General features: G+C 40.8%; 2 protein-coding genes across 3 annotated transcripts; both read left to right on the top strand.

Moving 5' to 3' along the window:
* The first annotated feature begins 717 nt into the window (after positions 1-717).
* BCL10 (BCL10 immune signaling adaptor) lies at positions 718-12750 on the top strand. 2 transcript variants are annotated; one of them, XM_044432390.1, is made up of 3 exons: positions 718-893; positions 6445-6733; positions 9614-12750. In XM_044432390.1, the coding sequence occupies exons 1-3, from the start codon at positions 834-836 to the stop codon at positions 9973-9975; spliced, it is 711 nt and encodes a 236-aa protein (XP_044288325.1). In that variant the 5' UTR covers positions 718-833; the 3' UTR covers positions 9976-12750. The 2 variants fall into 2 exon arrangements, with proteins under 2 accessions (XP_044288325.1, XP_044288324.1); XM_044432389.1 differs by having other exon boundaries at positions 719-905.
* A 6619-nt stretch (positions 12751-19369) lies between these two features.
* Positions 19370-23294, top strand: CUNH1orf52 (chromosome unknown C1orf52 homolog). Its single transcript, XM_044432392.1, has 3 exons — positions 19370-19688; positions 21060-21270; positions 22721-23294. The coding sequence occupies exons 1-3, from the start codon at positions 19407-19409 to the stop codon at positions 22801-22803; spliced, it is 576 nt and encodes a 191-aa protein (XP_044288327.1). The 5' UTR covers positions 19370-19406; the 3' UTR covers positions 22804-23294.
* The last annotated feature ends 3808 nt before the right edge of the window (positions 23295-27102 follow it).

Raw genomic sequence — 27102 nt, 5'->3', positions numbered from 1 at the left:
ACTCAACACACAGCCATTAATGTCTAACCAGCTGGCAACAAAAGTGAGTACACCCCTAAGTTTCAGGTAACATACCTATCATGAAAAAAATAGATTTAGTCGTGCCTCCTCCCAACAGTTAATATAAATCGATCGTCCATAAGCACTTCAGTTAAGATTCTTGAGACTAATAATCTTCTACACCAGGGCTCTCAAACTCGCGGCCCGCGGGCCAATTGCCGGGATGGGCGGGGCACGGGGGAGGGGCCCTGCGGCCTTCAAAGCGCCTCCGGGAGCCACGCGGGATGAGCGGCCCACCCCCACCGCGGTGGTGGAATACTTGATGCGGCCCAGCCGCACCCAGGCTCTACTTCCAGCGGCCCCCAGGTGAGTTTGAGACCCCTGGTCTACACACTCAGCCTCCCCGATGCAATTGAAGCAAATCCTACAGATTATTCCGTAACACACCTATTCATCACTAACGTATGACACTGAAAATAACATGAGCAAAACACGTATAAATAAACCATAAAGTGAGCCAAAACAATCACACATTAAGATAATATTAATCCCACATGAACTAATAAGCAAGTGAAAAGCGCCGCAGAGCTATCCTTCGAGGAACAAAGGCGCCAGTCCGCATGCGCATGGCCCGCATGAGCGAGCCGGCCTGCCTCTCCCCGAACAGACCTCGCCAGAGAGTGGGCGGGGCCTCGCGCACGGCGGCGCCGGAAACGCGGGTTGCGCGCCCCGGAGTCCGGCCTTGGTCCGGCGTGTGCGACTGCCCGTTGCGGGTTCCCCCGGCTTCCCACTCCTTGACCCTTCGGAGCTGGACATACTGCGGCGTTCGCGCCATGGCGGACTCGGGACTGTCGGTCCCCGCGCGGTCGCTCACCGACGACGAAATGGCGGAGGTGAAAAAGGAAGTAAGATCGCGAGGCGCTTTCTCCGCGAAGGACCGCGGCGAGCTCGGCGGGGAGGGCGGCGTGTGTGAGCGCGGAAGCGGCGCTGGGCAAGCCGACGGGGGTTGGAGGCAAGAAGGTTGGCGGCGGTTGCCTGAAAGTGTGTGTGTTGGATGTGGGGGGATACAAACAGAGTTTCCAGGTACATCCTCATATTTTAATAAACAACATAATAATGATGGGGAGAAAGCAAAGGGGCAGACTGTCTGTTGTACCAAAATTTCCATGGCTCGTTGGCTTTGTACCGTTCCGCGTTCGGCGAGCTTTGAACAGATGAGGCTTTTCCTGTCGGGGTGCGGAGAAGCGGCAGCTGCTGAAAGCTCCTTTTTGTGGGGCTCGCATAACGTACGTTTGTTTCGCCAAACAGGAAGGGCTCGAGGTTGTTAGGGAGGGGGCGAGCTTTCTTCTTCTCTGCCGCAGTAGATGAGTGGTATTTTGAGTATTTCGATAATGAGGACTTCCGTCTCAAAGCCCAGACCTCGAGGCAGTGCTTATGCTTTGTCCCAAGCTCAAGTTCTGTTATCTCTAGCAAAGAGCAGCTGCGGGGAAATATCTGCCTGGGGAGCTGCTGCCAGTCAGAGCTGATGATGTTAGTCTAGATGCACAGTGTCGCCTAGTTTTTCAGCCGCCTTGCTCACTCAGCCCCCTGCCCCTCCTCAGCTTCTGAATGGGGACTGACAGAGGGACTGTGTTGGAAGTGAATAGGATTGGGAGAGTTGTAAAGGCAGTGGACATCACTTCCCAGTTTTGGCGTGTTCTCACACGTTGAGCAAGTTCGGCATCTTTTTCTAGGAGCAGGCAAGGATGGTAAATCTGCTTGTCCTTCATTTAGAATCATGGTCTTGGGGTGGGGCTTGTTGGTGATTTAGAAGAGGAATGTCAGGCAACCAAATGGCATGTCTTCTGCCCTAGTTCACAAGTTTCTATGTAGGAGTTTTTCCTGGGGAGTTTGAAGGAATTCCCCTCTTTAGTGGATGAGTTTGACATGCGGATGAGTCAACTTGGTGCAATAAACTTCCGTGCTGTTTTATTCGGCTGAGAAGTCCACATGGAATACACAGTGTTTGCTAAAAATGATAAATTAGTCTCTCTCTCTCCATATCCCCAAAAGTGTGCAATGTCTTTTGCTACTTAAAAAAGAAGATGCAATTCCTTTAGTTCTAGAAGTACAGTGGAAGGAAGCCTTGGTTGGGTCAGTGTCCTGGCACTACCTGATATCAATCTTACACATTGACTCACAGAGGCTCTAAACAAGCTTTTTCTTTGGCTTCTCTTGACAGCCATCAAAAGATGAGCCATCAAGAGAAACCAATGGGTGATCATCACTTGCAAAAGTGTGTTGAGATGCATACCTCCCTTGTGCAAAACATGGAAAATGCAAGCCACCTCCTTTTAAAAGGAACTGCTAGTTTTGACACCTCCTTTTAAAAGCATATGTCATGTGTCTATGTCAAGTAGAGTACATTTAATCAAACTGATTTAAATCATTAGTCACTAGGTTTTAATCATGGTTTTGCACGTATGCCTGCCTTACCTGTAAGTTGAGGAACTTCACTAAAATATTCTCAAACTGGGTCTCTCTTACAGCCTGCTGCCATTATAGGTTTTCCCCTCCAGGAAAGAATTATGTGATAAACCTAAGACTATACACAAAAAGAGCCAAAGACTTGTGGAGTATTCTGCTGAAAAGGTTTCACTTTCATATTATTAGTTGCCCGTCCCTCCACACACTTAGCTTCTTGTGCAGATCTATTCCACTCCCAACAACAAAATTCTATTCATTGAAGTTTTTGAAACTTAGCACTTAAGAAGTAAGGGTGTTGATTCCTTGTACATAGATTTGCAAAGGAACAATGGTTTTAAGGTCTTTTTCTCAACCCTGTATGTTTATTTTATAACATTTTTTGCTGTGAAGAAGCAGACCTTGATCTCTGCAGACACAAATTTACAATTTTGGAAGCTGTAAATCCAGGCATCTGTGATAATATCTTCTGAATAGAAAAATTACCCAATAATCCTATAGAAACTTCTGGAAATGCATAAAATTGTAAATTAATGGATGGAATTCATTTGTCAAAAAATTTAAACATTGCATGAATATACATGAATATATCATGCTACATAATTAAAAACTAATCCTTATTTCATAATGAATGGATCTTTGGACCATAAAGTATCTTAAATAGAAAACTAGCTTTAGATAGATTTTCTTCAATTTTATTAAAAATAAATTTTAAAAAATCAATGTAAGTAAAAAAAACCCAATTTAAATTAAAAATTCTATTTTTTATCTTTTAAAAAATTGTTTTTTATTCACCCTTATGTCAAGAAACCACAGTGAGACATGCCCCAAAATCCCCATTAAAACGAGCTGGTGTTTGACAGCTAGTTGTCAAAATTTCAGTTCTTTTAAAAGAGGGTAGCTTGCACTTTTCCATATTCCCAAGCACCTGGATTTTCTGGAACTGGAAAAGTGAGTTCACTATTAGGATATTGCAATGCAAGAAAAATGAAAAAAAAATCTTTGCTCAAAGGCACTTTAAGTATTACCACCTCATTTTCCCAAAGAAAGTTCTCTAGCATCTTTGGTTTCCTTTGACATCGGTCAAAAGAAAACAAATGGAAGAAAATTTTATTTTGAACTTATTGAGTTCTGCACATTTACAGTGCTCACAAATTTTCTACCAATTCCCCTGAGAATAGATGCTTGCAAAGATAGTTGAAATGTGTACTTCACTTGCTTTTCACTAACCTTTGAAAGAGAGCAGAAGTAAGGTTTTTTTCAATTTTCTTTTTTTAATGGGGATTTAAGCAAGGCAAAGCAGAGTAGCTTGAATGGGAACCTATGCCCCTTTTAATAGGGGCTGCCCATGAATAGATGGGCATTGCCAAATCCCATCTTTAATTGAAGTTGTGGTTGTATATCAGTCAAATATAATAGTCTGTGTGTCACAGAATTGGTTAATATATAGGGTACAAAGCAATCTGCTAAATTGCTAAATGATTTGGCATTTATAGGATTTCCTATCTCTACAACAACCATGCCATCAACTATCCTATTAGAACAGATCCTCCAGTACTCAAAGGGAAAGTAGCCACAAAACCACCCCTATTTGAATGTGAGAAAAATGAGCTTTTTCTGCTGGATTAGGAAACTTGCAACTGAAGGTGGTGTGCTCAGCAGCTCATGTTTAAGGATTTCATGTCAATCCACCTGCCCAAAGCTGCTTTGTCTGTTTTGTCATGTTTCTGATAGCCTTTAACTCAAATCTTTGAAAGTGGTCATCTTCACTTTTACAATGGCAATTTGAAAAGCGACAATTGTGGTATGCTGTAGTAGTTGATTTAGGTTTGCTATCTTCTGCCAGACACTGGTTGAATGCAGTCAAAATAGAATGATCTTTCCCTTACTATTTTTGAACATGACCTAGCTGTCAGCCATACAAGATTACAGAGAGCAGAAGAAACCGCTTTAGATACTCCAAGAGAAATCTGGTCAGTGGATTTCTGTGGAACATTGAATTCCTGGGTGTGGATAATTTTTGATGCAATGATCTTGTTGGAATCTCCTGGCACATTCTTAAAAGAAGCATTTTTTCTTGGTGGTTAAGTTGAAGTTGTGGAAGGAAATGCTTTTGGTGGACCATCTTGAATCTTTGTGTGGAATGTTTCTTATAAAGTGGTTGCATTGTCAGCTGCAAAACAGGGCAAAGTGATTTGGTCAAAGATTATCAGGAATAACATGACCATGTTCACAAACTCCTTCTAGTGTTCTTTCCAGCTAGGCTTCTGTCTGTTCTGGGAATGCCATCATAGGAAACTAGCTATAGCTTAACAATTCATACTTACTAGCTGTTTTAGTCAAGTTGCTCGATGAACCAACAAGCCTGTGCTGATTTTGTGAGTGTCAGCATTTCCCCATAGGCAGTGTGTGAAGGAGTTCCTGCCCTAACAATGTTAAGTGATTTTCGAGAATTTCATCTAGTAGACTGTCATCCAGGATCGCAGTGCCTTCATCACACACCAGAATAACAAGCATGCAGACTGTCAGGAATCCAAGGGTGTGTTGCCTGGATCATTAGATTACTGCAGTCATAGTGACAAGACACATTTCCAAATCAGTTTTCTCCTAACAGTTGCATAGTACATATTGTTGCTATGTTTTTATTTTAAATCAACATGTATATTTGAATAAAGGTAAAGGTTTTCCCTTGACATTAAGTCCAGTCATGCCTGATTCTAGGGGGCGGTGCTCATCTCCGTTTCCTAGCCGAGGGAGCCAGCGTTTGTCCGCAGACAGTCTCCGTGGTCATGTGGCCGGCATGACTAAACACCGAAGTGCACAGAACGCTGTTACCTGCCCACCAAAGTGGTACTTGCATTTGTATGCTTTCGAACTGCAAGGTTGGCAGGAGCTGGGACAGAGCAACAGGAACTCACTCCGTTGTGCAGATTCGAACTGGCGACCTTTCGATCAACCGGCCCAGCAGCACAGCAGTTTAAACCATTATGCCACCTGCAGTCCCGTATATTTGAATACTGATTTCCAAATAGTGGATTGCTGAATGTGTTCTTGGTTATTATATTGCGGGTGGCACAAGGGTGTAAAGAAGTAAGTGCTTTGTAGATGAGAATGAAGAATGAATAACTGAAGATATACTCCTGTTAGCTTCTGTGTAAAACTCACTCCTGCTACAATAGCAGACTAAGAAAGGACCTTTACTCATTGTCTCATGCCAAGCACATGCTCTGCATGAGCCTAAGGCAGATGTGCTTCCCACCTCAGTCCCCTCCCCCATGGGTGAGGACTCGCCCTTGGCCCCCTCCCATCTCCTGGACAACAGGGATGAACAGATGGACTCCTCAAGCAATAACTTGTGCGTGTGTTTACATTATAAACATGCACACACATGCTGTGAAAACACAGCATGTGTGTATGTGTTTCCTCCCACAGCCTCTCTCGGAACCGCCAGTGAACTTTTGTGAAACCTTGGGGCTGCAGGTATCACTGGTTGAGAAAGGCTGCTCTGAAGTTTCTCAAAAGGCTGTGCTCCTCTGTTCTGTCCCCACCCCATTTCTACAATCACTTCTTTTTTACTTGTAGAAATGGGGTGGGTGATTCCCTGTTTTTTATTCCAAGTGATTCCCTGTTTCCTAGGATATTTCCCAGTATCCCAGGTGATTTCCTGTTTTTTATCCCATTCGAAAAGGTTGAAATACCTCTCCGTAGGCTTAGTCACGGGCAGTAAAAGCTTTAAGTCAAAATGTGCTAATATTTTTTGGGAGGAGGGGGGTTGGCGTGCTCCTTTACCTTACCTTTAATCCAACCCATCCCTGGAATATAACCCCTGAGAGGTTCTGCAAAATGAAATTCAGCCTTCAGAGTAAGAATGATTCTGTGCCTATTATAGTTTATTGCTCCTGAGCATTGCATTTATAGTAGTACATAATCTGATGTACAAGATGATAAAATGTTACTAACAAAGTTTTATTTTTTTGCTAGGTTTTAGAGCGGTTGCGTCGCTATCTATGTGACAAAATAATTGCAGAAAGACACTTTGACTATCTACGCTCAAAGAAAATACTCAGTAGAGAGGACACTGAAGAAATCTCTTGTCGAACCTCAAGTAGGAAAAAGGCTGGGAAGCTGCTGGATTACTTAGCAGAACATCCAAAAGGACTAGATGCTTTGATAGAATCAATCAGATGTGAAAGAACACAGAACTTCCTGTTAGAAAAGATAACTGATGCCATCTTGAAAGCAAAAAATGAAAAACTGGAAAGCCTTAAAGGTAATGTTTCGTAACTGATGCACACCAATATGTGTATTATAGTCCATTCCTATGGGTTGTGTCCTTCTGAGACAGAAGACTGTGAACTCAGAGGCTTCAAGCTACTGCTGGCAGGGGGTGGGGGGACAGCAGAGGTATTTTGCTTCTCCATGCTTCCATGTTGCTTTTTTCCTCTAGTTGGTTCTCTGAGCCAGTCTAGAGATGGTACGCTGGTGAAGGCAGGGTTAGAGCTAATTAGGCCACAGGATTCCCCTCCTCATCCACCAGAATGGCCTTTTTCTGACTTCTCCAAGGCCGCTTTTGTGTTCTTGAGAAACAGCCAGCATGGGTCTTTCCACAGTGGCTACAAAGGAATGGGAGAGATCAGATACTAGAGTTCCCCTTACCAAGTTCATACCAGTGTCTATGGCCTTCTGTGGGATTTTGCAGTATCTTGTGGTCCCTGGGATGCTCTTCTGGTTGCACAGGATTGCTTTCTCTGTGTATTTAAATGGTTTGCAAAAATTTGTAGCCATGCAATTTGATCCTAGATATGTTTACTCATAGGTATATTCCACTGAATTCAGCTGGACATACTCCATGTTAACTGTGTATAGAAATGCAGCCCAAACATTCTTTCATCTGTTGGAGCTACTCCCATTGTTTTAATCTGTTAAAGTGTTTTTGCTCCTCTCTGTTTTTCTCCCCTTAATCTCATCTGCACATATGTCTTCTAGGTAGCTTCATTCCTTAGTCTTCCCTGGCTATCTCCTTAATTCTTAATTTCCCCACTCCTTAATTAATTCTTAATTTCCCCACTCCAGTTAGTACCTCACCAGCCAAATAACTTGATTTTCCAATCAGACTTTGATCCTACAAAATTTGGGGTAATTTTGTAGGATTCAGATTTTTTGCTGTACAGCTCCTATTATCTTTCACCCTTAGGTGTGCTGGCTAGAACTGATGGAGGCTATGGCACCTTGTATTTTTTCATTACAAGTTGCCCTTCCTTGTATGAAACGAACAGGAAAAACAGGACCACCACTAAGCCCAAAGTTGTGCTTTTCCCTAACCAGTAAGAACTTCACATTTGAAATTTCCTGTTTTCCCAAATAGAATGTTACCAAATTGTATTTTGTAAGGTTGCTTTTGTCTTAGCCTTATAATCAACTCTTTTAAATATAGAAAAAATATTTTACTTCTCCAAATTTCACATTTCCCAGACTGTATTCCTCTTTATCTATTAACCTGAGCTATCTGCCAATTTTCAGTGTGCCACACTTCTGCAATTAGAATGATATTGTTTCTAGTTAAGAAAATCCTGGAATTTTTCACTTCATCCTTTTGCAACAAATGTCATTTCCATATAGTACCATTTAAATAGCTACTTCAGCTTGACACTCAGGCAAAAGTATTAATATACCTGCTGTGGCCTTAGTAGTCGAGTTAGATTATTTTAGTAAAAATGGTTAAGAAAAAGTTTCATGCATCATTGCTCTGCTAGCTTTCTCTGTCTCTCTTCTGCTTGTAGCTTAAGCAGTGGCAAGAAATATTCCAATATGTACTAGTGTTTACAGAGAGGCTGCTGCAGGGGTCTCCTTCTTGCCAGCTTGCCTTCCCTTAAAACCTGCAAATAGGAGTCAGAATTGTCATATGAAAAGAAAGAAACTGATAATTTGGCCTAATGTGCATTCCCTTTACCGTACTGCAGGAGCAGCTGTATATGTGAACCAGTATCCTCCACTGCTTCTATTGACTAAAGAGGTAGTGATTGGCCCACATTGGGAGAAAAGGAGCATTGCATGTACAGCCAGCATGGATAACAGGAAAACGTTTGGCTTATTGTTGGGGCTGCAAAGATTTATTTATAGCTTAATTTAGAGTCTCTTGCCAAAGCTAGCAGGTAGTTCACTATTCAAGTCAAAATCACCATGGCACTCCTTTTTGCAATAAGAAGTAAATAATAGAGGATGCCAGATTTCTGCAGGGATGAACCTGTTAAAGTTTCAATGAGTGGCAGCATTTCATTACTTCTACCTTTCATTACTTTCAGAAACTGTACCATTTTGGTATTCTTCAGAAACCTCCTTTATTGAAATCTAGGAATAAGTTCCTTTATTCAGATTTGAAAGCTGCAACTTAGAGTGATCCTGTGATTCAAAGTGGGGCATGGGGAGCCCGAGCCTCATGTTAAGATTTCTGGGGGATCCTGAAACATAACCTTTGTTCACTTGACAAGGCATTTCTGAACTTCAGGAACCGTCTTCAGTGTAGTATGAGAAGATATAGCTGGAAAACTAAATATTTGTGTGCCCTGGAGAATGTCTGCACCCAGAAGCCCCTTGGAGACTGATCTAAATGTGTGCATAAACATTTGGGAAACGATGATTTCACAAACAAAATCTGACTATAATTTAAATAATTTATTATTTATTTAAAATACTAACTCCCCTTCTGTCCTGCAACATAAATTCTAACTGGGTTGTTATGGGAGAGATTACTCAGTTCAGACATTGCACAAAACAGTCAGAAACAAACTCCTTGGGATTGCCGGCGGGGGGGGGGGGGGGGGGGGGGATTAGCCAGCCAGCTCACTTGCTCCCTCCCACTTTGTTTACAACCACCTATATTAAAAAATAAACCCTGATGGTTGTGATATCTGAACATAGTAACTGAGAATAGATATATAACACCACCTTTAATTGTCCTTTAAAAAGCACTGCCGGCATATGTAGGTTCTGCGGGGTTAGACCGTGATGGTCACTCTACAGGCATTGTTGATGTTAGTGTTTTAAAAAGCAAATAAATAATAAAGAGGCTTTCACAATGGTCCATTTTATGTCAACATTCTCTTGTCAAACTTTAGTAAACTTCATACAAATCTAATTTATTCTTTTACAGGGCTGAGTTGTAGCAACTGTATGGCTTCAGTATGTGGGCAAACAAACAATCTTTCTAGGTCACAGTCAAATGAATCTAATTTGTTTGAAAAACAAAAAGACAGAGAAACCACCTGCCTTCATCCAGAAGAATATAGTACAACTGCCTTTGTATCTGCTACTTCTCTTTGTTCGATGAATTTACCTGTTACGGAGGTTGGAAATATGGAGAATTCCGTTTTCTTGGCTACCCTTCCCGGACCTGGAGATTCTGGGGCACCACCTCTTCCACCACAATTGCAGAATGAGCAAGAGGAAACACATACCACCTCAAGTGATGATCCCTTCCTTCCTTTAAGATCTCGCTCACTTCTGCCACAGTGACATTTCCCTTGAGTAACCTTAAAGTTCAATACTAGGTTGGGTGCCTTATATAGTTTTGCAATAAATGTTTGTAGACTGTAAAGTCAGAACAGATCAAGAAAGTGCCAAATAATCTGCTTTAAGTATTTTAGGTTTTTAGCTAACCAATGTATTTGTCATAATTTCGTTATGAGGATGATTTGTTATTCTGCTTTTAGTGATTACTGCAACCCTGTAAGTGTCTAATCAGAAGTAAGCCCTATTGAATGAGACTTATTTTAAGGTATATAGGCTTCAACCTTGAAAAACATTTAAAGGGGTTCTTGCTCCATTCAAAAACAATAACAGAAAAATGATGCTAGACATACCTAAAATAAATTTGGGAGATGTGTTCCTAAAATCACATTTTTATAAAGTTCATATTGAGAAAACATAACTTGATCTTCACCATGGCAGTTGTTCCATCTTGTAATTATTGGAACCTGCTGGGACATACTTGTTTTTCAGAGGGGACTTCTTGTTGAAGTTTCTTTAGTTATAGAACTTAGGATGCTTCTGAAATGTCATAATGAGGTTCAATACAAAGGGTGAAATATAATGTTATTGAGATACAATATAAGAGAAGTGATGTTTGGGGTTCTTACTTCTCACTGTTGGTGGCAGTACATTAGAAATAAGCTTTCTCTTGCAGCATGTAGTATCCAAAAGTAAATGTCACCCGGAAAATATTTTGCTGCAATCTTTGTTGCAAGACCATAAATAATTGATCTCTGCATGATCACTACCGGCAGAAACAAAAATCATCAACAAAGAGAGAAGTATATTGTGTGGCTTGCATCCCTGTGCATACATGTTGCATAGTAACTTACTGTGTAGTGTCATTTGTCCAGTTTGTGTGTTATCTGACTGAGCAAATTATTTTTCTTGTTGCATTCAGTTGTCATTTGAATGATACACCTTCTGAGTACCCTTTGTTTTAATTAACTTTCAAAAGAAATTAAGGGTATGCTTGACAAGATAATGTTTGACTTAAGTAATGAACATTATAAACCCTTAACTGTCACACTTCCTTACTAATAGCAACCTAACACGTGTAATATAATTATGTTAATAAGCACACTCAACATTGCTAGATCTCATTGAATTTATTGGGCTTTACATCTGAGTAGACACATACAGGATTGGATTTTGGACTCATTCACCATGCTGGATATAGTTCTAAAAGAAAAAGGCAAGGTGAAGCAATGGTGTGTTGCAGACATAATTTTTACCATGTAGGTATTGGAAGCATAAATTGCCCTCAGGCCAGTCAAGGGGTTCCTCATGGCTAGATTGCAAAGGAGGCAGAAGGCACTGAAGAAGGGCCCTGCTTTCTTACAAAATACATCTATGAATAGACTTGCAGGATTTACCATGCTTCATCTTTTTCTTAATTTCTTTTTCTATTTTAATATTATTGATGCTTGCTTTTATTGAGAATGTATGCTACTCAACCTATGTGAAAACACCTGACTTAAAAACGTGTCCCTTCAACATTTATTCTGTACATTATCTGGGCATTATCTGTGTAGCACTCAAATTGGGTAGCTTTGATATTTATTTTCAGATCTTCTGTCAAAGCTATATAGAGGCTTTGTGGACATCAGTCAAAGCAGTGCCTTTTTAGTTTAAAAGTAATATTAGATCCAACCAAAAGGAAAGTGATCTTTTATTGGGCCTCTGCAATACCAACAGATTATAAATATATATTTGCATTTTTATCTTAGAAGTCATTGGATAAAAGGTGCAATAACTAGCCAAGTGTAATTACACTACTGCCTTATCCTTTACATATTTTGCTCATATATGTCTCAGAGAATTCAGCAGAGTGTACTTCCAGCTAAGTGTGCACAGGATTACAGCCCAATATGTTAAGAAAATAAGTGAAGAGACAATTTTACATAATACATTGATCACTGTCAGGGAGCTATTATGTTCTCCTGCAGTGTACCAGACTCATAGCTTACCTCATCTGAAACTTCCATGGTCGTGATTTACGAAAACATTCTTAATATGATTGCCTGTTCTAGACATTGTTAAATTACTAGCAAATCCTATGTTTAGTTAACCATCATCTAATGGTCCCCATTATTGTGTGATGCTTCGCCTCTGAAAGCTGTATGACTTTCCAGGTATTGCACTTACACAAGAGATATTACTTTATCCTGCACTTCAGCTCTTCACCCTGAAGTCTAATAACCTGGATGCCTCTGGAAAAATGATAGACAGCTGAGGGAGAGGGGATTCTGAACAAATGCTCATTCTGTTTTCCAGACATGTTTGGACTGCAGCACCCAGAATTCCCAGTCAATGGCCCAGATGAATGGGAATTCTGGGAATTATAGTCTAAATGCCTCTGAAGGCCACCAGGTTGGGGAAGGCTGATCTAGAGGACAGTGCAGCACACATCTTTTGAGATTACAGATGTGGCTGGAATATAGCTGCTTATACCTTTTCTGAATATAATATAAATTACACTGGTCTACAATTTTTGGGAAATTAACCTCCTCCGAGATAAAATGTGCTAATTCTTACATATTTTGATTAGATGAATTAGAAAACAGGTGATAAAGGTGCTGGTTGGCTAAAGTTTTCAAGATATTTCACAATAAAGATTTATACACAGGCTAATGTATTTGCCTACAAGGAAGGTGTCCGATGATCATGATGTCTCATAACTTCTGAACAAAGTACAGTAGAACAATGAAAATTGTAGCACATGGAAGTGAATAAATTTATCTTCACTTTGAGACTAAAGATTATTACCTAACTGTAATTTATTATTTTATTGCAAGGTACATTTGTCTTGGTCAGATCTATGCATCATACAGTTACATCTGGGGGCTTGTGAAATTGTCATTGCCTAACATTTCCAAGGAACAGTTGCGTGATATTTTCCCTCAGAAGCTAAGATGCCTCGAAACTGTGTAAATAATGCAGATAACTTCTGCTTCTTTTGTGGTGAGGTTACATTTGCACCTCACAAGTGCAATATGATGGCAGTGGTAAAAAAAAAAAAGGCATATCACCTATATTTTGGATGCAAAATAGGGGATCAGGACAAGAGTTGGGCCCCTCGTTATTGTTGCATTACATGGGCAACTTCCCTGCGTCATTGGCTAAAAGAAGAAAAAGTCCATGCCTTTCGCAGTCCCAATGATGTGGAAGGAACCCACCAATCATATCGACTGCTATTTTTGCATGGTTCCCCCAATTACAAAAGGGATCTCAAGAAAGAAGTGGACTGTAGAATATCCAAACATTCCATCCATACTACGTCCTGTACCCCATGGTGAGGACTTGCCAGTTCCAGATCCACCAGAATTCTAATCTCTAGACTCAGATGATGATAAAGACAATGAGCAGGATGCAGCTGATCCAGTTTTTCATGCAAAAAGCATGAAAATGTTACATGAAAAACCAATAAATGAATGGAAAGTTATGTTATTAGTAAAAAGATAAATATATAATGATTGGTGTGGCACCATTCTCATTGCTATATCACATTTTGCAGAAAAGTTATGGAGCATAATTGAACATCTCGTAATTTGAATTATTTTCATGCAATTTCGACCTGAAATTGTATCTTGGAAACCGGAGCCAATTAATACTCAGGACTTAATTTCCCTTTATTAGTGACCCAATTCTGGTAAAATTTAGCTACTTTCATTTCCGAGGCTTTTCCTTGTAGACCAGTGTTCCAGAATAATTGCAACTATTGCTATTTTGGATGGAACTCTTTGGGAATTATTATATATTTAAATGATTTTCCATTTATACTTTTTTAAAAAAACAAGGTTACGGTTTTTATAGCAAATGATGTTGAACTGAAATTTTCCTTGGGCACTTTGTGCTAACAGCTTAACTCATTTCAAATGTTCATTTGTATTTTAGAGTTAGGTTAAAAAATAGGTCATCTGACTGGCATCCAGTGTTTTTTATTTTTTGAAAGAAAATAGTTGTTTCATTATACTCCATGTGTGCTGCTCATGATATTGACTAGGTGATGGCTGAATAGCAATTGTGTTCTTACTGGGTTTGTAGACATGTGATTTATCTGGCAAGGAAATATACCTAGGTGTATGATGCTTCAGAAGCCACCTTCTAGGTTTAAACAGGACAAGCTGCAGCCCAAGACACTTCTGTATGAAATTCCATTATGTATTCTGCTCCATGTATTAGATGCTGGAAGATGGAGCAAAAAAAGCTTGCTTCTTTCCCATCTTATGGGTCTCCTGGAAGATTCTGGCTAGGTACTGTTGGATGCTGAATGTGAATATACTTTTGTTTTGATGCCTGAGATCAAAAATTTTAAAATAATAAAATAATAAACTGATTTAATTACATTTAATAGTACCTGTTATTACTCGACTGGGCAGCTGCCTTATTCAAAATCCCACCCACTCCAGTTTCTCAAATCTTCTAGTCAATAGAGTGTTTATAGCCATTTGCCAGTCATAATACAGTATGGCCCCAAAAATTATTTCAGTATTTTATCCTTTATTGTTTCTAATGGCAACAAACCATTTAGTTTCTTTCCTATAATAACAAGTGTTTCATTACTCACGCCCTAAATTCTCTGATCCGCAGCCCAGACAATTCCTGGCTATAAAGTATACAAATACCTATTTATGAAACTTCTATATCACTTTGGATTTAGAAGTTTACTATGAAACATTGTCTGCTGGTTTATGATCAGAAATGTTGAGATGGGAGATACCTGCCTCTGATGTCAATGCTTGAATGTATAGCTTTGAGATGACAATCAAAGCTTGGTTCTGTTGTAGGGTCACAAGAGCAAGTCAGTATTTGGTTTCAGTGTATGAAACCAAATCCCCAGCCTGTTCCTTCCATATGTTTTGGATTGAAACTCCCATACACCTCAGCTAGCAAGGTTAGTACTCATCTGGAAGTCTCTGGGTTGGTAAGGGCTGGGATAAGGGATAACTTTGGGCCATTCTTGAATCGTAAATCTCTTATAATAACTGCAACTCTTGCTCTGCAGCTTTCCATGAGATTAATTTGGGTACACAGATGTATGCCCTTTTCCGATACTGCTAAATCTGGGGAGGTGACTAGAAAGAGGGACTACTTGATGTTAAATAGGGCTCTGTACAAAATGAGAAACCTGAGACAACTTCGGCTGGTACAGTGCCTTGCAGAAGTATCTATCTACCCCTTTCACTTTTCTGTATTTTGTTGTGTTACAATCTGGAACTGAAATGTATTTACTTGACACTGCTGTTGCTTGACTTACTCAAGTACTTTTATTGTGGCAGAGACGTTAAGTAAACAAAAACAAACTGGCCACTATGTAAGTATTCACCCCAATTACTGTGACTTGTCTAAATAAGCACTGGTACAAGTTACTGCCTCCAGAAAACACATACTGTAAATAGTTGAATGACATCCACTTGTTTGCAGTTCTAGTGCTACATGATCTTAGATTAAAAATGCCTATTTCTGGAAGGCCCCAGAGTTTGTTGGAGAATATACAGTATTATTTATTTCATTTCTATACTGCCCTATACTCAAGGCTCTTTGTGTGGTTTGCAACAAGGTATAAAGCAAAACAATAAAATACAATGCAAAAAACAACAATGTTAAGAGAGTTAAAATTAATTTAAAATAGTATCTAAATAGCATTATGAACACCAAAGAGCTAGTGTATCCAAACAACTCTGGGATAAAGTGCAGAAACACCAATTGGTTGGATTGTAAAAGAATATCCCAAACTGTAAACATCCCCTGGAGTGCTGTTAAATCCATTAAACAGAAATAATATGGCTCAACTCAGTGACTGGGTAAGGAGAATCAGATGCAACCAAGAGACCAGTGATAACTAAAGGAGCTAGAGTGATTCATAGCTGAAATGGGGCGGGGGGAGGAATAGTTCATGGAACAACTACCACCTTGATGCTCCACAGAGCTGCATTTTTTGTGGAAGTGTGACAAGAAAGCCATTGCTGAAACAAACTCATCAAGAGATCTTTTGGAGTTTGCAAAAAGCCATTTGGAGACACATTAAGAAAAAGTTATTTGGGTTTAGTGTGACCAAAATGGAATTTTTTGGCCTTGGTGCAAAACATTCCATGTGGTGCAAAGCCAATAGTGCCCATTGTCCTAAGAACAACATCCCTGTGTGAAACAGTGGCAGCCCCAAGGTTGGGATGCTTTTCCTCAGCAGGAACTGGAAAACGAGTAAGGACTGAGAACAATCCAAATGGTGCCAAAGACAGGGTAATTGTAGAGGAAAACCTGATTCAGTCTGCAAGGGACCTGGAACTGGGGTTCACCTTCCGGCAGGACAATGACCTTAAACATACTACCAGACTGGAATAGTTTAAAAACCTGAATGTCTTAAAATGGGACAGTCAGAATACAGAGCTCAATCTGAGAATGTGTGGCAAGACTTGAAAGTTGCAGTTCTACAACCATCCTCAGCCAACCTGAATGGGCAAGCACTGCAGCACCCAGAAGCTCAAAGCTGAGAGAGACCTGTCCAAGAGGAATCACTGCTGTAATTGTAGCCAAAGACTCATCATAGACCCGATACAGACTCAAGGGGGTGGAAGTAACTAACAAATGTCAGGTTGTATTTGTTAACTCCTGTGCCACAATAAAAATACTTGGTAGCTTCACAGTGCTAAGAAACTTATGTACATCAAGTGGTAATGATAATTAAATCCATCTTCATTTCAGATTTTAATGTAACAAAATGTGGAAAAGAGGGATGTGTGTATGTGGGTGTGGGAATACTTCTGCAAAACCCTGTCTGTGCAAATTACAAAATTTAAGAGAGGAAGTGCCATGGGTGGAGTTGCTTAGGAGTGTTACAAAATGTCCAGAATCGTATTGTAAGAAGACATATCAGTATGATTGACAACTATTTCATGGTGAGGCAATTTTTGTCTTTTTAAAAATGACAATTTGGGATAGGATGCTATCATTTCTTTATTACACTTTTGGAGAGAAAGTAGGGTATTATTTATCGCACTTTCCATGGAAGGAGCTCTGGGTAGTGCATACTTGGTTCTCACCCCTTCTCATTTTATCCTCAGAACAGTTCTGACACATGGCGTAGCCACACTAATCTGCTAAGCAAAGCCAACAGAAATTCATCAAGTTTCTTTAAAAAGAAAAGACTACCGTATTTTTCGCTCTATAAGATGCACCTGACCATAAGACGCACCTAGTTTTTAGAGGATGGATCCATGGAAAGCTTCCTGAAATCACAGGCACATTCCCCATCACTTCCCCATGGGCTTCATTAAAAGACGGGTTGCCATTTGAAAACACACACCGACCTGTGATTAACAGCTCGCACCTGCTCCAGAAGAGGGGGGCGGAGCAGGGCGCACCGAGTGCATGCCGGCCAGGTGTGGTGCAGCCGGGCCGGCAGTGTGCCGGCGGTGGTCTTCCGGGCAGCGCGGTGGAGGTGGCGGCAGGTCTTCCTGGGCGGTGGGGGTGAGCAGTCCGTCTCTCTGTGTGGCCAGCAGGTTAAAGCCCACGGCTGCTGCTGCTCCGCACCGCTCCCCCTGAGCGGCAGAGCTCTCACCTGCGCCGGGGGGGGTGGAGCAGCACACGCCGAGCGGGTGCCGGCCAGGTGGTGCCACGTGGTGCAGGCGGGCCAGCAGCGTCCCGGGCGTCGGGCACACACACATTCGCTCTATAAGACGCACAGACATTTCCCCTTACTTTTGAGGCAAAAAAAGTGCATCTTATAGAGCGAAAAATACGGTATATACAATGGTATCATTCTTTAAGTGCAAAACTTCTATCACTCATAGAAACCCTGTTTCTATCCTTGCGTATTTAACATCTATTATTTTATATAAAATCTATTATTATTTTGATTCCTTTTGCACAAAGTGTTACACAACTCATAACCTCATTAGGCTTAAGAGTTGGTTGCACTTGCTGCTCTGCTAGTGGTGTTGCTAACACTAGAGAAACACCACCAATCAATCTATTAATGTAATATTTGATAAGATCCTAACAAATTTATTATGTTATATTATTCATGGACTAGAGTGATTATTACATGCATGAAATCTTACGCTCCACAAGTTTGGCCTACAACTCCCATCAGCCCTATTCAATGCAGCTGAAATATCCAAAATTAGGCTAAAATATCTGGAAAGCCATAAATTGTCCATTCTTGCTGTAGAAGGAAGGAAAGTTTTAAATGGTAATGAAATGGAAAACTATACTCTGTGCCATTTCAATTGAAGTGTAAATATATGAAAAAGAAGCAGTGACCATTTGCAACTGCAGTAATACAATCGTTCTATTAACATAGCTTTCTCTGTAGTTAAGCTGAGCGACAGTAACTATTCTAAGCCCAGGATCCCCCACCAACACATAGCTGTGTGGATTTGAAGTTGGATTGCTCTTCCAACCTAACATTAATTTCATGTTCTAAATTACCCAGTTATACAACATTATAAAGTGCCTAATGTTGGTATGTATATGACTGGACTCAAACTGATGAGAAAGGAATTAGCTTCATTTTCTGGAACCTGCTCAGCAACTGCCTGTAATAAGTTCGTATTTTAACAGGTAAATACACAGACATACTTTACAGAAATTTCATGTGCTAGTAGTTTACCACTATAAAGGATTCCTCACTCCTTTACCTACCCATCTTAGCTCACTTACTGTCTGCTAGCAGCTTGGCCACTGACATAAGGGGATTGCTTAGCATTCCTTTAGTGGCAGCTCTGAATCGGACTTGATATTTGAAAGTAGCTTGGCCTGGGGTTAGTTTCCCTCTCAATGGAAAACACCTACCAGCAGCTGCTAAGGAGATTATTTATTTAGATTTTAGTCACTAGAACAATCATGGGGTGAGTGCTTCTCAATTCATTAGCTCCTTCATGAACTTTCTCCACATGTTCCTTCCATGGAAAAGGGAAAGCAGAAACACCTGTTGTGTCCGAATTGGGTCCCCAAAATTCCAGTGATCAGTACAACGCCCCCCCCCCCATCACAAAATCTGGAGCAATTCCACACCCTCCATTTCCCAAACTAGTGAGATGCTACTAACCGTTTTTGAACTGGTCCTGAATTACAAAGACAGCCCAGCAGTCGTGGATCTTTGAGTAATAGCTACAAGCTATACTACTCCATGATTATTATTCATCAACATCATCCCGCCTTCCGCAAGGAGCTGAAGGCAGCCTCCGCAGTTCACCTCTGCAGGCCCGTGCTCAGCGCGCTACTAAGAAGAGGGGGATTGCCGAAAGGGGGGCGGTGGTCTGATGGGTGGCTAGCCAGGACTAGTGGTCCCCGCTACTTCTTCCAGAGCCGGGGCAGGGAGGCCTTCCCGCATATGCCACAGACCCGGAACCTTCCTCTCCGTGAAGCTCGGTTTCCGCGGCCGGCTGTGTCGGTTGCACCAGCCCCCCGCCATGGCAGCGGCGGAGGGGAAGGACCCGCTGGGATTTTTCGCCGCCTACGGGAGCGACAGCAGCTCGAGTGCCGGCTCGGATTCCGAGGGCGAGGAAAGCTGCGGGCCGGACCGGGAGGGCCATTCGTCGAAGCCGCCGCCGCAGAGCGGGGTCTCCGAAGGGAAGCCACGCTTGCCCGGGCCCGACGAGCTTTTCCGCAGCGTTAACCGGCCTGCTTTCCTCTATAACCCACTACACAAGGAGATTGACTGGGAGAGCCGGGTGCTGCGGGCGCCCGAGGAGGTCAGAGGTCCGAGGGGAGGTTGGAAGGGAGAGGGCCGAGGAAGGGACCGATCAGCCGCGCCCGAAACGAGGGGTGTGCGAATACGTCGCTGGGAGTGTTGCCCGCGTTGTGTATGGCTGTAGGCATTTGGTTTCAGGGGGGTGTCTGTGTCTTTGGCTTTACTTTTTGCTTGTCTTACGTAGCTAAAAGGCCTGCGAGGAGTCGGAGCCTCTGTCGAGGCTTCTCAGTCAGGTTATACTGAAAGCCTTTTTAAAAAATCGGATTTTGTATTTGTGTAATACTTCTACTGAGCCAAAAAGTGGTCACACACATGAGCAAGCTTTCGAGATCTTCAGCAGTAGCTATACAGAGTATAAGGGATATTATCTTTCTCTTCAAAACGTTACTGCTTAGAAGATTAAATACCTGTATTTAGTAGAAGGCTGTCTTTGAAGACCCAGCCTACAATAAAAGAGCTAGATGTAAAGAAACAAAGTGTTGTAGGGACCATTTCTTTTACTGTTAAATATTTGGGATTCTTACTGATAATCCTGATGTGTTATCTGATGTGGACTTTTGGTCCCTTGGTTTCTCTAGGGTAGGGTAGGGCAGAGCAGAGCAGATTTGGGGTTCCTGGGATTTCATTCTTTTTCTAGTAGATCCCTAGTGGCTATCAATGGAGGAACAGGATGCCTCTGAACTAAGGATTTATGTTATCTAGGACTGGAACATTCACTCCTTTGCACAAATATCCACCTCTGATTTTCTTCTAAGTATTCTTCATTGTTGTTTTTATATGCTGTCAAGTCACCTTGGACTTAAAGTGACCCCATGAATGAAAGCCCTTCAGAATGTCCTATCCATGACATTCCTGCTTAGCTGTTCTGAATTTGAGGCTGTGACTTCCTTTATGGAGTTGATCTATGGCTTAATTAGAAGAGTCTAATTTAGAAGTGGGAGGGAACAGAAGCATTTGGGGTTGTTGTTGTTTTTGGCTGTTACAGTCATGCAAATAGAAGACATACATTTAGGATATACTGCAAATCACCCAGGACCCGTACCTGATTTATTTTCTTCCTATCCCTGTTCCAGGGATTACTCTTCTGCCTTGGAATGGAATTGTTTTCATTAGTCAGTGTTGCTTATGATTGTTTTTGCTCCATTTTTCATTGGCTTATTTGTTTAAACTTTTAAATGGATGTGGCATTGATATCTTATTTATCCTTTGGTGCCATGGGCATTTGGTAAGAGTTTGATATATATTTTTAGATATGGGAACAACTCAGGTCCATTGTTGTATCCATGGCTTTAACATACAGCACAAGATGTATTGCAAACCTGGTGGTTTTCTGGCTGTGCGGTGTTTTAATATTATGTCTTTTCTTCAACAGCCTCCTAAGGAATTCAAGGCATGGACTACAAATGCTGTGCCACCCCCTGAGACTTACACTGTCAAAGAAACAAAGCTTCCACCCCGACCTGAACTTGACATGGCAATCAAATGGTCTAATATGTATGAAGACAATGGTGATGATGCTCCAAAGCATGCAAACAAGATTAACTTTTTACCAGAAGAAGAAGAGCAAGATCATATAGAATCAGGTAATATACCATTTAACTTTGTATATAGGGAAAGAAATAACTTTTGGGTTTCTTTGTATTTGAGTACTATAATGTGAATTATTGTTCCCTTTGAAGATTTGATATTCCTGTCTTCCATTGATCTGAATTTGTGCAATACTGTTTCAAATCCACTTATAATATTATCCAGCAGTATACAACTCCTTACATGAAACACATATTTTCAGCAGTAGCATATTTCACCTACTGTAGTCTTACATTCAAGTGCAGCATTTACTTGTCATGGGATGTAGTGTAATAGAAGGTGCAAGATGCTTTCTCGCTATTCCCCTATGTTTCCTTAAAAAATCTTTCACCTCTTGTCCTCCTACAATGTCTTGCCCTCCTACAGTGGAAGGTAATTTGTTCAGTCTACAGGGAAGAAGTAAAAAGTACCTGAGCATTCAGTTCTCACTCCCAACATAAATAGTAACTTTTAAAGCTACTATGGGCTAGTGGCTTTAGTAGCACAGAAAGCTCTGGGCTTTCTGCTTTTATAGGGAATCTGTGTACTATCTTGAATGAGTTTTTAAAAAATCTTTAAAATAATTCTTCAGGATCATCTTGAAACATTCTGATATTGATACTGTGTTTGTGATTTACACCTTAGGATGAATTGGCTTTTTTATATAAATGTGCTAAGAGTTTTGGACCTTGGTTGCAGTGTATATATTGTGAAGTTTCTGAGTTCTGCGTAAAAGTATTATTCCAAAGGCTTGAAATAGATTTAATCATTTGTGTTTTTTCCCTTGACCAAAGGCCCAGCAACCTATAGAATCATAGTGTTGAAGGGGCTCTGTAGGTTACCTAGTTCAAGTTCCCGGAGTATTCCCAACAGATGGCTGTCCAGCCACTTCTTAGAGACCTATAGCAAGGGGGAGTCCACCACTGACCTACATAATTGGTTCCATTTTCAGACTACTTTATCCTTCTGTATCTGAAACCTATTAGTCCTGTTCTCTGACACAGCAGAGTAAAACTCTTTACCCTCTTCAGTGTGACAGGCCTTCAGGTATTTGAAGAGTATCATCATGCTGCCACTCTCTTCTTTCCTCCAAGCTAAATATACGCAGTTCTCATAGCAGTTGTTTTCTTTACCTCTGGCCATCTTCGGTGCTCTCCTCTGAGCTTATTTCAGTTTATCTATATCCTTAAAGTTCAGTGCCCAGAACTGAAGAAAGTAATCCAGATGCAGTGCAGAATGAACTGTGTTAATGTAGCCTTTAAAAAAAATTGGCAGCCACATCAGCAGCTGATTCACATTCAGCTTGTGATCAACCACAATTCCCATATCCTTTTTACATATACTGCTTCATTTGTACTGCATTAAATTAGTCTTTCTGAACAGACAATGCTATTATTTTTCGCATGTGTGGATTTGGGAATTTTTACACGCATTCATATTTAAACAAATTTTGTCTTTTATTTGAAGATGATGAAAAGGATGAACCAGCTTCATTTAAGAAACGCAAGCTAGACCCTGAGGAAGTAACAAAGAAAAAAAAGCAGCGATGAATTGGAGAAAGTCTGACTGCTAAAACTTTGTTATTAGATATGTTGGACAGCTGTTGGATGTTGACTTCACTATTGGAGCCAAACAAAAAATAGCATTGCCAACAATACAGCACACTTAAGGATTCTGTAACTTCAGTGATATCTTTATTGTACTGGAAATTATGGAATTGTTCATATTGTTGTAGATGTTATACCTATTTACTGGAAATGTTTCAATTAGAAACCTTTTAATTAAAAACTTCTTAGAATATTGTGGTATATATTTGTGTTCCTGCAGACTATGAAGTTTCAAAGTATTCTGTTCTTCCATGAAACTGATATATAAGAGAATTGTTTACAAAGCTGCCATTGTGATAGAAGATTTTTAAAATTAAATCAAGAAATTACATTTTTATAGGAGTTTTAAACAATGTATTGTGATGGTGATACTATTTTGAAATGTATGTAAGTATGTAAATAGGTTGCTGAAATAAACTATATGTTTGAAAGGGTATTTTGTAACCTTACTATATTAAGGGTAAGTGAAGCAAGTACCGAAAGAAGTTCTGGGCTCAGACATGTCTTCCCATGAGTCAGGCCAGTAGCCATATTCATGCATTCTGTTTCTTGTTATGCGCAGAAGCACTCCAGTCTCACCCCTATGCTTTATTGCATTTGTCACCCTCCACTCTCGGGCAGCAACTGTCTGAAGGCGAGAGCCCCTTGTATCTCCGGAGGCTTTCCACATGAGCCAGAAGGCTAATTTTCTTGAGCCAAACTGTTGTTTTTCCAGGGCTGTGGCTAATGTGGGAAGCCCCCTGGAATTCAGGAGACTTTTCCTCTTCAGACATCCTCCACGAGCTGACGGTGAGGTCAATGCGTGAGTGGGGTGAGGGTGCTTCTCCTTATGTGTTGAGAAAACCAGAAATGGAGCACCTGAGCAGAGCTGCTAACAGTGTTGGTCGAAAAGAGATGGATGAAGTGTAGTTGTTGCCAAATGTCTGAGGGGAAAACAAGATCTTAATCCGATACCAAAAAGATAACCATGCTTGTTCCAAGTGGGCCTCGTTAGGGAGATCACTTCATAATTGGGGGACCAGGGCCAAGAAGGTCCTCTCCCTTGTTACTGCCTTTCTGAGCCTTCCTTGAGCAAGCACTTGAAGGACAGCCTTAGGTGAATAATGTACTCATAGTCACTTATCTCCTTCCTTAGCCTGAATCTTCAAATGTTTTTATTTAGTCCAATATAATTAGAAGTTTGTCAAGTAATTGAGAGGTGGGCAACTTGTTTCCCTCCATATGTTCTGGCTTCTGACTTTGGGCAGCCTTGACCAACATTACCACAAGGTAAAGGATTGTAGGAATTGTAGTCTAAAACAATTTAATTTAATTTTAATAAAACATTTTCATCCTGTCTTTTCACAAACGTCTCAAGATGGCTTACGGAGTATAAAATCAAAACAATAAAAATACAATCCATAATATAATAAATAGCAATAAATAAAATCATTACAACAGAACATTAAACCAATAATAAAGGAGAATAAATCACAATCATGGGAAAAACAATGGATAAAATAATGACGTAAATAAAATAAAATACGACTATTAAGTTTAAAAATCTAAAAACATTAATTCTTAAAATGGTGTTTAAATGAAAAGGTTTTAACCTGGTGCCGAAAAGGCGCCAAGCAAACCTCTCGGTGCCAGGTGAACCTCTCTGGGGGGGTGCATGCCACAGTCTGGGTGCCACTGCAGAGAAGGCCCTACTCCAAGTAGATGCCCTTTCTACCTCCTTCAAGGAGGGTTCCTAGAGCAGGGCCTCTCCCACAGATCTTATGGGGCATGAGGGCATATAAAGAAGGAAATGTTCTTTCAGGTATCCTGGTTCCAAGCCGTTCAGGGCTTTATAGGTCAAAACCAGCACCTTGAATTGGGCCTGGACTTCAACTGGAAGCCAGTGGAGCTGGTAGAAAACTGGCATTGTATAAGAATAACAGCCGGTCCCTGTCAGCAGCCTGGCAGTAGTATTCTGTACCAGTTGCAGTATCCAGACTGTTTTCAAGGGCAGCCCCACGTAGAGCCCGTTAAAGTAATCCAACATCTGGAGGGCCACTAGTTGCCCTCTCCTAATGTAAATGAACATATTTGTGTATGTTCTTAAACATTCGTTTATTAGTAAAAAAAAAAAAAGTACAATTGTCTTTCAGCACTGCCTTCCCACTGCTCCTACAGCAAGGAGATGCACACAATATTTGTCACAGATTTTGCTGCTTTCTTCTTACATCAGAAAAAAAATCAAATACACTTTTGGTATAATTCAAATGGCACCTGCATGTTGGTAAAAATATTCAGTTGTGTCTAAGATTGATAATTGCTTGTCCTGTACAGATTTCCCACATTACTCTTCCTAATAGTAAGGCTAGTCCTACCTTACTAAAAAAAAGTTTTGCGTTTCATCATCTAAATTTATATTGAAGGATTTTGAAATCCATAGGTTCTTGTTCACAGCAAAAATGAATAAAACAGCCAGGTTTCTAGCTGCTGCCTGCTTATTTTCTGAGAGCAAAGATGGTAAAGTACTTAATATGTTGACTGAAAGAATAGTTACTTTTAGTTATTTTGACGTGAACAATGATGTTGTGTTTAGCTATTGCTATCTTTGGTTCATTCAGGTTTTATAGCAAAAATGCTTTGAAGACATAATTAAGCAAATCGGGTAATCAGCCAGGTTATATCATAGCTATACAATTATTTTTTGAGGGGAAAAGAGCCTTAAATTGAAAGCAAATACTGCCTGTATTACACACTTCTGACACGGTTTTGAATCAAATGTTAGAGTAAATTGTACTATCGGTTTTCCTTTTAGAAGATGTTAATTGCAACCTCTAGGGGGAAACTGGTAATATTCTAATGGCGCACAAATTGGGTAGTAATGATATTTTTGCTGTAAAATATTCTGCACTTGAGTAGCAATTCTCCATCTGTTCTAGCAAACATTTGTGGTAGAGTGAATATACACTCCTGCCTCCATCTGGGACTGATAAACAGGAGTCTGTAGAAATGTTAATTTGGTGTCTGTAAAAGAAGTGCCCATTCATGAAGTCTTTGCTAAAAGGAGGATAGATAAAAGTGATCTGACGTGGGAGCCTTGCCTTACGCAGAAACACCAACTGCTTGTACTCGGTGTATTTGTCAGTGGCAGATGTTCTCCTGGAGCAGTCTGTGTTCTCAGAGAACAATATGTGTAGTAAATAACCCAGATCCTTGTGTTCTTTCAGGCTTCAATAAGAATCCACAATCAGCCTGGAAAATTGACTTCTTTCCCCAGCATTCCCCCCCCCCCCGCTTTTTTTAAGCAGCAGATGGTATTGTTCAGCTAAGAGCTGCTCAAGGATGCAGCGCATTCTTTGCGCACAAAAGGACTCAGATTCAAACCTTGGCATTTCCAGGTAGGGCAGAGAGAGACTTCTGTTCTGCTGTTCAGCTTTATAGCCACCTCCCTTATTTAAGTCCCTCTTTTATTTAAGTCCATCTTTCCAGGAAGCCCTTGGAACACTATCACTTGATGCATGGAACTGAAGTAATCATATATTCTTCCCATTTCTCATTTTCTACCTTCCTCTGTTGTTTCCCTTGGACTATTTAGAATGCAAACCAACTGGGGATCTGAAATATTCATTCTCTGTAAAGTTCCAGGCACATATATGGGGCTCAATAGATAATCATCTGAAACCCTGGAATCCCACTTCCAGCCCATGTAGGCCTGTGTTTCCAAACCTGATGCCTTTGAAATGTGTTGATCTAAAATCCTCATTATTCTTAGCCAGCATGGCAATCTTGACCAGGAATTATGAGAGCTGTAGTGGAAGACCAGGGCGCCAGGTTAGGGCAGATGAGTGTAGGGAATAGTGAACTAAATCAACTGACAGTCTGAATTAGCAGAAGGTATTATTGGAATCTCCTTCATGGATCACTGCATTGTCATGGCGAAGGGCCTTGCGTAGCTCAATGAAACTATGAGCTAAGCCATGCAGGTCCACCCAAGACGGACAGATCATAGCAGAGAGCTCTGACAAAATGTGAGCCACTGGAGAAGGAAATGGCAACCCGCTCCAGTATCTTTGCCATGAAAACCCCATGGACAGTACCAAAAGGCAAAAAGATATGACGCCGGAAGATGAACCCCTCAGGTCGGAAGGTGTCCAATATGCTACTGGGGAAGAGCGGAGGGCTAGTACTGGTAGCACCAGAAAGAAGGAAGCGACTGGGTCAAAGCCGAAAGGACACTCAGTTGCAGCTGTATCTGGTGGTGAAAGG

Source organism: Varanus komodoensis, unplaced genomic scaffold (assembly GCF_004798865.1).
Source record: "Varanus komodoensis strain SLA01 unplaced genomic scaffold, ASM479886v1 scaffold24, whole genome shotgun sequence".
NCBI lineage: Eukaryota > Metazoa > Chordata > Lepidosauria > Squamata > Varanidae > Varanus > Varanus komodoensis.
The sequence above is the reverse complement of the archived record's forward strand: the minus strand, read 5'-3'. Positions and strand labels throughout refer to the sequence as shown.